General features: G+C 64.1%; 1 protein-coding gene across 1 annotated transcript; it reads left to right on the forward strand.

Annotated features, from left to right (window-relative positions):
* Positions 1–2,893: 2,893 nt before the first annotated feature.
* On the forward strand, positions 2,894–5,202 carry LOC119958692 (interferon-stimulated 20 kDa exonuclease-like 2). The gene is made up of 2 exons (XM_038787268.1): positions 2,894–2,997; positions 4,255–5,202. The coding sequence occupies exons 1-2, from the start codon at positions 2,953–2,955 to the stop codon at positions 5,185–5,187; spliced, it is 978 nt and encodes a 325-aa protein (XP_038643196.1). The 5' UTR covers positions 2,894–2,952; the 3' UTR covers positions 5,188–5,202.
* The last annotated feature ends 5,466 nt before the right edge of the window (positions 5,203–10,668 follow it).

Here is a 10,668-nt window from a genome sequence, read left to right on the forward strand (position 1 = left end):
TCAGTACTGAGGGAGTACCGCACTGTCAGAGGGTCAGTACGGAGGGAGTGCCGCACTGTCAGAGGGTCAGTACTGAGGGAGTGCTGCACTGTCAGAGGGTCAGTACTGGGGGAGCGCCGCACTGTGGGAGGGTCAGTACGGAGGGAGTGCCGCACTGTCAGAGGGTCAGTACTGAGGGAGTGCCGCACTGTCAGAGGGTCAGTACTGAGGGAGCGCCGCACTGTCAGAGGGTCAGTACTGAGGGAGCGCTGCACTGTCAGAGGGTCAGTACTGAGGGAGTGCCGCACTGTGGGAGGGTCAGTACTGAGGGAGTGCTGCACTGTCAGAGGGTCAGTACTGAGGGAGTGCCGCACTGTCAGAGGGTCAGTACTGAGGGAGCGCCGCACTGTCAGAGGGTCAGTACTGAGGGAGTGCCGCACTGTCAGAGGGTCAGTACTGAGGGAGTGCTGCACTGTCAGAGGGTCAGTACTGAGGGAGCGCCGCACTGTGGGAGGGTCAGTACGGAGGGAGTGCCGCACTGTCAGAGGGTCAGTACTGAGGGAGTGCCGCACTGTCAGAGGGTCAGTACTGAGGGAGTGCTGCACTGTCAGAGGGTCAGTACTGAGGGAGTGCCGCACTGTCAGAGTGTCAGTACGGAGGGAGTGCCGCACTGTCAGAGGGTCAGTACTGAGGGAGCGCCGCACTGTCAGAGGGTCAGTACTGAGGGAGTGCCGCACTGTCAGAGGGTCAGTACTGAGGGAGCTCCGCACTGTGGGAGGGTCAGTACTGAGGGAGCGCCGCACTGTCAGAGGGTCAGTACTGAGGGAGCGCCGCACTGTGGGAGGATCAGTACTGAGGGAGCGCCACACTGTCAGAGGGTCAGTACTGAGGGAGTGCTGCACTGTCAGAGTGTCAGTACGGAGGGAGTGCCGCACTGTCAGAGGATCAGTACTGAGGGAGTGCCGCACTGTCAGAGGGTCAGTACTGAGGGAGCGCCGCACTGTCAGAGGGTCAGTACTGAGGGAGTGCCGCACTGTCAGAGGGTCAGTACTGAGGGAGCGCCGCACTGTGGGAGGGTCAGTACTGAGGGAGCTCCGCACTGTCAGAGGGTCAGTACTGAGGGAGTGCTGCACTGTCAGAGGGTCAGTACTGAGGGAGTGCTGCACTGTCAGAGGGTCAGTACTGAGGGAATGCCGCACTGTCAGAGGGTCAGTACTGAGGGAGCGCCACACTGTCAGAGGGTCAGTACTGAGGGAGCGCCGCACTGTCAGAGGGTCAGTACTGAGGGAGTGCCGCACTGTGGGAGGGTCAGTGCTGAGGGAGCGCCGCACTGTGGGAGGGTCAGTACTGAGGGAGTGCTGCACTGTCCGAGGGTCAGTACTGAGGGAGTGCCGCACTGTCAGAGGGTCAGTACTGAGGGAGCTCCGCACTGTCAGAGGGTCAGTACTGAGGGAGCGCCGCACTGTCAGAGGGTCAGTACTGAGGGAGCGCCGCACTGTCAGAGGGTCAGTAAAGAGGGAGCTCCGCACTGTCAGAGGGTCAGTACTGAGGGAGCGCCGCACTGTCAGAGGGTCAGTACTGAGGGAGCGCCGCACTGTGGGAGGGTCAGTACTGAGGGAGTGCTGCACTGTGGGAGGGTCAGTACTGAGGGAGTGCTGCACTGTCAGAGGGTCAGTACTGAGGGAGCGCCGCACTGTCAGAGGGTCAGTAAAGAGGGAATGCCGCACTGCCAGAGGGTCAGTACTGAGGGAGTGCCGCACTGTCAGAGGGTCAGTAAAGAGGGAATGCCGCACTGTCAGAGGGTCAGTACTGAGGGAGTGCTGCACTGTGGGAGGGTCAGTACTGAGGGAGCACCGCACTGTCAGAGGGTCAGTACTGAGGGAGTGCCGCACTGTCAGAGGGTCAGTACTGAGGGAGTGCTGCACTGTGGGAGGGTCAGTACTGAGGGAGTGCTGCACTGTCAGAGGGTCAGTACTGAGGGAGCGCCGCACTGTGGGAGGGTCAGTACTGAGGGAGTGCCGCACTGTCAGAGGGTCAGTACTGAGGGAGCGCTGCACTGTCAGAGGGTCAGTACTGAGGGAGCCCCGCACTGTCAGAGGGTCAGTACTGAGGGAGTGCCGCACTGTGGGAGGGTCAGTGCTGAGGGAGCGCCGCACTGTCAGAGGGTCAGTACTGAGGGAGTGCCGCACTGTGGGAGGGTCAGTACTGAGGGAGCGCCGCACTGTGGGAGGGTCAGTACTGAGGGAGCGCCGCACTGTCAGAGGGTCAGTACTGAGGGAGTGCTGCACTGTGGGAGGGTCAGTACTGAGGGAGTGCCGCACTGTCAGAGGGTCAGTACTGAGGGAGTGCCGCACTGTGGGAGGGTCAGTACTGAGGGAGTGCCGCACTGTCAGAGGGTCAGTACTGAGGGAGTGCCGCACTGTCAGAGGGTCAGTACTGAGGGAGTGCCGCACTGTGGGAGGGTCAGTACTGAGGGAGTGCCGCACTGTCAGAGGGTCAGTACTGAGGGAGTGCCGCACTGTCAGAGGGTCAGTACTGAGGGAGCTCCGCACTGTGGGAGGGTCAGTACTGAGGGAATGCCGCACTGTCAGAGGGTCAGTACTGAGGGAGTGCCGCACTGTCAGAGGGTCAGTACTGAGGGAGTGCCGCACTGTCAGAGGGTCAGTACTGAGCGAGTGCCGCACTGTCAGAGGGTCAGTACTGAGGGAGTGCCGCACTGCCAGAGGGTCAGTACTGAGGGAGATCCTACGGCCAGTATTGGTTCTCCCCAGTGTCCTGGGGCTGATATTTGTCCCTTCAATCGGGGGAGGAGATTTGTTTTTTCGCAGAGTTACAGATATTTGTGGTATAAGGTTGTGCTTTGAGCACAGCGGAGTCATAATTACTTGTGAACCTGTCACAGTGGCCACACCGACCTGATAGTCCCCCACCCAGCCTGGGACACGGCTGTCACACACACACACCCTGCTCCAGATGTGTCACAGCATGGCCACCTTGTTGAGACGCCTCGAGGTCCACGTAGGTCGCTTTGTTGTCTTTTCAACTCTAAACCCCCTCCGATTGACGGTGGGCTGTGATGGTGCAGCTACCGTGGCCGAATATCCAGCACTGTGCTGAGTGAACCCATCTGAGTCGAGGATTAGCTTGTGTGTTGTGTGTGTGGTGGAGGGGAGGAGGGGATGGATTGAAGGAATCGGAGGGTCAGCGCTGAGGGAGCGCCGCACTGTGGGAGGGTCAGTACTGAGGGAGTGCCGCACTGTCAGAGGGTCAGTACTGAGGGAGTGCCGCACTGTCAGAGGGTCAGTACTGAGGGAGCGCCGCACTGTCAGAGGGTCAGTACTGAGGGAGTGCCGCACTGTCAGAGGGTCAGTACTGAGGGAGCGCCACACTGTGGGATGGTTAGTACTGAGGGAGAGTCGCACCGTGGGAGGGTCAGTACTGAGGGAGTGCCGCACTGTCAGAGGGTCAGTACTGAGGGAGCTCCGCACTGTCAGAGGGTCAGTACTGAGGGAGTGCCGCACTGTCAGAGGGTCAGTACCGAGGGAGTGCCACACTGTGGGATGGTTAGTACTGAGGGAGAGTCGCACCGTGGGAGGGTCAGTACTGAGGGAGTGCCGCACTGTCAGAGGATCAGTACTGAGGGAGTGCCGCACTGTCAGAGGGTCAGTACTGAGGGAGCGCCGCACTGTCAGAGGGTCAGTACTGAGGGAGTGCCGCACTGTCGGAAGGTCAGTACTGAGGGAGTGCCACACTGTCAGAGGGTCAGTACTGAGGGAGTGCCGCACTGTCAGAGGGTCAGTACTGAGGGAGTGCCGCACTGTCAGAGGGTCAGTACTGAGGGAGTGCCGCACTGTCGGAAGGTCAGTACTGAGGGAGTGCCACACTGTCAGAGGGTCAGTACTGAGGGAGTGCCGCACTGTCAGAGGGTCAGTACTGAGGGAGGGCCGCACTGTCAGAGGGTCAGTACTGAGGGAGTGCCGCACTGTCAGAGGGTCAGTACTGAGGGAGTGCTGCACTGTCAGAGGGTCAGTACTGAGGGAGCACCGCACTGTCAGAGGGTCAGTACTGAGGGAGTGCCGCACTGTCAGAGGGTCAGTACTGAGGGAGTGCTGCACTGTCAGAGGGTCAGTACTGAGGGAGCGCCGCACTGTGGCAGGGTCAGTACTGAGGGAGCGCCGCACTGGGGGAGGTTCTTTCCTGGAGAGAATGTGTTCAGTCTTTCCTGCCGTTGACCACCTCTCCGCTCTGACATCCCGCGTTTCGTGTCGATTTCAGGTGTCGAAATGGCTGCCGCTGGTCGCTGACGGTCGGGTCTCGCAGAAGAGCGGGGGTGTGAGCTTGGCCAGGCGGAGTCTGTGGTGCTTGTCCTGCCTCCGCGATCGGCCCCAGGTGAGGGGGCCCTTACCTGCTGCCGCCCGGAACATGTCGGACATCATGCTGAATCTGGACTACTCCAGCGCGGTCCCTCGCCAGCTGACCCAGCCCAAACTCAAACACCGGCGTTTCCTGAAGAGACGCCCCTTCTTGGAGAAGAAGGGCTACCTCAAGAAGAAGCAGTGTAAGCGGGCGGAGGAGGCGCGGCCCAGCGGGCAACCTGCCAACCAAGGCGGCAGGGCCTGCCAGCCGGCGCAGCCTCCTCCCCTCCCGGCCTCCTGCACCGCCAGGCTGGCAGGCCCTGGCGTCGCCAACGGGGCGTGGGCCCAGCTGGGCCGGCCGCGGGGCAACGGAGCCTTCCAGCAGCGGAAGCCCCCCCCCATCTCCACCTTCCCCCCGCCCTCCGGCCCTGCCCTGCCCGCCGGGGGCCGCCCCCCCGCCCTCCGGCCGGAGAGGGGCCTGCTCCTGAGCGAGTGCCAGAGCGCCCTGCCCCCCCTCCCCCCCTCCGCCAGGGCGGCCCGCCCCTCGGCCCCCGCCCCCCGGGCCTCCTTCAGGCCCTACAAGTACGTGGCCCTGGATTGCGAGATGGTGGGCACGGGGCCGGGGGGCAAGAGGAGCGAGCTGGCGCGGTGCAGCATCACTGGCTACGACGGAGACCTGCTCTACGATAAATACATCCTGCCGCAGAACCCCATCGTCGATTACCGGACCCGCTGGAGCGGGATTCGCCGGCAGCACATGAAGAACGCCACGCCCTTCCAACTGGCACAGAAAGAGGTACGGTCCGGTGTGGGCGAGGGGAGGGGCGGCGCTGGGGACGAGTCAGGAGCCTAATGCAGACAACTGGGATAATCCGGGAGCTCCCTGCGAACAGGAGGAGGCCCTTTCAGCCCCTCTCCAGCCTGTTACACAGGAACAGGAGGCCATTCAGCCCCTCTCCAGCCTGTTACACAGGAACAGGAGGAGGCCCCATTCAGCCCCTCTCCAGCCTGTTACACAGGAACAGGAGGAGGCCCCATTCAGCCCCTCTCCAGCCTGTTACACACGAACAGGAGGAGGGCCCATTCAACCCCTCTCCAGCCTGTTACACAGGAACAGGAGGAGGCCCCATTCAGCCCCTCTCCAGCCTGTTACACAGGAACAGGAGGAGGCCCCATTCAGCCCCTCTCCAACCTGTTACACAGGAACAGGAGGAGGCCCATTCAGCCCCTCTCCAGCCTGTTACACAGGAACAGGAGGAGGCCCGTTCAGCCCCTCTCCAGCCTGTTACACAGGAACAGGAGGAGGACCATTCAGCCCCTCTCCAGCCTGTTACACAGGAACAGGAGGAGGCCCATTCAGCCCCTCTCCAGCCTGTTACACACGAACAGGAGGCCCATTCAGCCCCTCTCCAGCCTGTTACACACGAACAGGAGGAGGCCCCATTCAGCCCCTCTCCAGCCTGTTACACAGGAACAGGAGGCCATTCAGCCCCTCTCCAGCCTGTTGCACAGGAACAGGAGGAGGCCCATTCAGCCCCTCTCCAGCCTGTTACACAGGAACAGGAGGAGGCCCATTCAGCCCCTCTCCAGCCTGTTACACAGGAACAGGAGGAGGCCCATTCAGCCCCTCTCCAGCCTGTTACACAGGCGTGCTCACGATTGCGCGAGCGTGCACGCTTTCTCACACTTGCGCGCGCATGCTCCCTCATTTGTGCGTGTTCACTCATACTTGTGCAGGCATGTTCACTCACTTCTGCGGCACGCACACACTGGCCCCGCTCTCTCTCCCTTGCCCCGCTCTCTCTCCCTTGCCCCGCTCTCTCTCCCTTGCCCCGCTCTCTCTCCCTTGCCCCGCTCTCTCTCCCTTGCCCCGCTCTCTCTCCCTTGCCCCGCTCTCTCTCCCTTGCCCCGCTCTCTCTCCCTTGCCCCGCTCTCTCTCCCTTGCCCCGCTCTCTCTCCCTTGCCCCGCTCTCTCTCCCTTGCCCCGCTCTCTCTCCCTTGCCCCGCTCTCTCTCCCTTGCCCCGCTCTCTCTCCCTTGCCCCGCTCTCTCTCCCTTGCCCCGCTCTCTCTCCCTTGCCCCGCTCTCTCTTCCCTTACCCCGCTCTCTCTCCCTCCCCGCTCTCTCTCCCTTACCCCGCTCTCTCTCTCCCTTACCCCGCTCTCTCTCCTTACCCCGCTCTCTCTCCCTTACCCCGCTCTCTCTCCCTTACCCCGCTCTCTCTCTCCCTTACCCCGCTCTCTCTCTCCCTTACCCCGCTCTCTCTCTCCCTTACCCCGATCTCTCTCCCTTACCCCGCTCTCTCTCCCTTGCCCCGCTCTCTCTCCCTTGCCCCGCTCTCTCTCCCTTGCCCCGCTCTCTCTCCCTTGCCCCGCTCTCTCTCCTTGCCCCGCTCTCTCTACCCTTGCCCCGCTCTCTCTCCCTTGCCCCGCTCATCTCTCCCTTTGCCCCGCTCTCCCTCCCTTGCCCCGCTCTCCCTCCCTTGCCCCGCTCTCTCTCCCTTGCCCCGCTCTCTCTCCCTTGCCCCGCTCTCTCATCCCTTGCCCGCTCTCTCTCTCTGCCCCGCTCTCTCCCTCTCTGCCCCGCTCTCTCTCCCTGCCCCGCTCTCTCTCTCTGCCCCGCTCTCTCCCTTGCCCCGCTCTCTCCTCCCTTGCCCCGCTCTCTCTCCCTTGCCCCGCTCTCTCTCCATTGCCCCGCTCTCTCTCCCTTGCCCGCTCTCTCTCCCTTGCCCCGCTCTCTCTCCCTTGCCCCGCTCTCTCTCCCTTGCCCGCTCTCTCTCCCTTGCCCGCTCTCTCTCTCCCTTACCCCGCTCTCTCTCCCTTACCCCGCTCTCTCTCTCCCTTACCCCGCTCTCTCTCCCTTGCCCGCTCTCCTCTGCCCGCTCTCTCTCCCTTGCCCCGCTCTCTCTCCCTTGCCCCGCTCTCTCTCCCTTGCCCACGCTCTCTCTCCCTTACCCCGCTCTCTCTCCCCTTACCCCGCTCTCTCTCCCTTCCCCGCTCTCTCTCCCTTGCCCCGCTCTCTCTCCCTTGCCCCGCTCTCTCCCTCCCTTGCCCCGCTCTCTCTCCCTTGCCCCGCTCTCTCTCCCTTGCCCCGCTCTCGCTCCCTTGCCCCGCCGCTCTCTCTCACCTTGCCCCGCTCTCTCTCCCTTACCCCGCTCTCTCTCCCTTACCCCGCTCTCTCTCCTTACCCCGCTCTCTCTCCCTTACCCCGCTCTCTCTCTCCCTTACCCCGCTCTCTCTCCCTTACCCCGCTCTCTCTCCCTTACCCCACTCTCTCTCTCTCTCCCTTACCCCGCTCTCTCTCCCTTGCCCCGCTCTCTCTCCCTTGCCCCGCTCTCTCTCCCTTGCCCCGCTCTCTCCCTTGCCCGGCTCTCTCTCCTTGCCCCGCTCTCTCTCCCTTGCCCCGCTCTCTCTCCCTTGCCCCGCTCTCTCTCCCTTGCCCCGCTCTCTCTCCCTTGCCCCCTCTCTCTCCCTTGCCCCGCTCTCGCTCCCTTGCCCCGCTCTCTTCGCTCCCTTGCCCCGCTCTCGCTCCCTTGCCCCGCGCTCGCTCCTTGCCCCGCTCTCTCCCTTGCCCGCGCTCTCCCTCTCCCTCCTCTCCTCCCTTGCCCCGCTCTCCCTCCCTTGCCCCGCTCTCCCTCCCTTGCCCCGCTCTCTCTCCCTTGCCCCGCGCTCTCTCCCTTGCCCCCTCTCTCTCCCTTGCCCCGCTCTCTCTCCTGCCCCGCTCTCTCTCCCCTCTCGCTCTCTCCCTTACCCCGCTCTCTCTCTCCCTTACCCCGCTCTCTCTCTCCCTTACCCCGCTCTCTCTCCCTTACCCCGCTCTCTCTCTCCCTTACCCCGCTCTCTCTCCCTTACCCCGCTCTCTCTCCCTTACCCCGCTCTCTCTCCCTTACCCCGCTCTCTCTCCCCTTACCCCTCTCTCTCCCTTACCCCGCTCTCTCTCTCCCTTACCCCGCTCTCTCTCTCCCTTACCCCCCCGCTCTCTCTCCCTTACCCCGCTCTCTCTCCCTTACCCCGCTCTCTCCCCTTACCCCCTCTCTCTCTCCCTTGCCCCGCTCTCTCTCCCTTGCCCCTCTCTCTCTCCCTGCCCCGCTCTCTCTCCCTTGCCCCGCTCTCTCCCTCCCTTGCCCCGCTCTCTCTCCCTTGCCCCGCTCTCTCCTCCCTTGCCCCGCTCTCTCTCCCTTGCCCCGCTCTCTCTCCCTTGCCCCCGCTCCTCCCCTCCCTTGCCCCGCTCTCTCTCCCTTGCCCCGCTCTCTCTCCCTTGCCCCGCTCTCTCTCCCTTGCCCCGCTCTCTCTCCCTTGCCCCGCTCTCTCTCCCCTTGCCCCGCTCTCTCTCCCTTGCCCCGCTCTCTCTCCCTTGCCCCGCTCTCTCTCCCTTGCCCCGCTCTCTCTCCCTTACCCCGCTCTCTCTCCCTTACCCCGCTCTCTCTCCCTTACCCCGCTCTCTCTCTCCCTTACCCCGCTCTCTCTCCCTTACCCCGCTCTCTCTCTCCCTTACCCCGCTCTCTCTCTCCCTTACCCCGCTCTCTCTCCCTTACCCCGCTCTCTCTCCCTTGCCCCGCTCTCTCTCCCTTGCCCCGCTCTCTCTCCCTTGCCCCGCTCTCTCCCTTGCCCCGCTCTCTCTCCCTTGCCCCCCCCTCTCTCTCCCTTGCCCCGCTCTCTCTCCCTTGCCCCGCTCTCTCTCCCTTGCCCGCTCTCTCTCCCTTGCCTCCGCTCTCTCTCTCCTTCCCTTGCCCCGCTCTCTCTCCCTTGCCCCGCTCTCTCTCCCTTGCCCCGCTCTCTCTCCCTTGCCCCGCTCTCTCTCCCTTGCCCGCTCTCTCTCCCTTGCCCGCTCTCGCTCCCTTGCCCCGCTCTCTCTCCCCTTGCCCCGCTCTCTCTCCCTTGCCCCGCTCTCTCTCCCTTGCCCCGCTCTCTCTCCCTTGCCCCGCTCTCTCTCCCTTGCCCCGCTCTCTCTCCCTTGCCCCGCTCTCTCTCCCTTGCCCCGCTCTCTCTCCCTTGCCCCGCTCTCTCTCCCTTGCCCCGCTCTCTCTCTCCCTTGCCCCGCTCTCTCTCCCTTGCCCCGCTCTCTCTCCCTTGCCCCGCTCTCTCTCTCCCTGCCCCGCTCTCTCTCCCTTGCCCCGCTCTCTCTCCCTTGCCCCGCTCTCTCTCCCTTGCCCCGCTCTCTCTCCCTTGCCCCGCTCTCTCTCCCTTGCCCCGCTCTCTCTCCCTTGCCCCGCTCTCTCTCCCTTGCCCCGCTCTCTCTCTCCCCTTACCCCGCTCTCTCCTCCTTGCCCCGCTCTCTCTCCCTTGCCCCGCCTCCTCTCTCCCTTACCCCGCTCTCTCTCTCCCTTACCCCGCTCTCTCTCCCTTTCCCCGCTCTCTCCCTTACCCCGCTCTCTCTCCCTTACCCCGCTCTCTCCCTCCCTTACCCCGCTCTCTCTCCCTTGCCCCGCTCTCTCCCCTTGCCCCGCTCTCTCTCCCTTGCCCCGCTCTCTCTCCCTTGCCCCGCTCTCTCTCCCTTGCCCCTCTCTCTCCCCTTGCCCCGCTCTCTCCCCTTGCCCCCTCTCTCTCTCCCTTGCCCCGCTCTCTCTCTCCCTTGCCCGCTCTCTCTCCCTTGCCCCGCTCTCTCTCCCTTGCCCCGCTCTCTCTCCCTTGCCCCGCTCTCTCTCCCCCCCTTACCCCGCTCTCTCCTCCCTTGCCCCGCTCTCTCTCCCTTGCCCCGCTCTCTCTCCCTTGCCCCGCTCTCTCTCCCTTGCCCCTCTCTCTCTCCCTGCCCCGCTCTCTCTCTCTCTGCCCCGCTCTCTCTCTCTGCCCCGCTCTCTCTCTCTGCCCCGCTCTCTCTCTCTCTGCCCCGCTCTCTCTCCCTGCCCCGCTCTCTCTCCCTGCCCCGCTCTCTCCCTCTGCCCCGCTCTCTCTCCCTTGCCCCGCTCTCTCTCCCTTGCCCCGCTCTCTCTCCCTTGCCCCGCTCTCTCTCCCTTGCCCCGCTCTCTCTCCCTGCCCCGCTCTCTCTCCCTTGCCCCGCTCTCTCTCCCTTGCCCGCTCTCTCTCCCTTGCCCCGCTCTCTCTCTCCCTTACCCCGCTCTCTCTCTCCCTTACCCCGCTCTCTCTCTCCCTTACCCCGCTCTCTCTCCCTGCCCCGCTCTCTCTCCCTTGCCCCGCTCTCTCCCTTGCCCGCTCTCTCTCCCTTGCCCCGCTCTCTCTCCCTTGCCCCGCTTCTCTCCCTTGCCCCGCTCTCTCCCTTGCCCCGCTCTCTCTCCCTTGCCCCGCTCTCTCCCTTGCCCCGCTCTCTCCCTTGCCCCGCTCTCTCCCTTGCCCCGCTCTTCTCCTTGCCCCGCTCTCTCCCCTTGCCCCGCTCTCTCT

This window comes from Scyliorhinus canicula, chromosome 30 (genome assembly GCF_902713615.1).
Source record: "Scyliorhinus canicula chromosome 30, sScyCan1.1, whole genome shotgun sequence".
NCBI classification, from domain to species: Eukaryota; Metazoa; Chordata; class Chondrichthyes; order Carcharhiniformes; family Scyliorhinidae; genus Scyliorhinus; species Scyliorhinus canicula.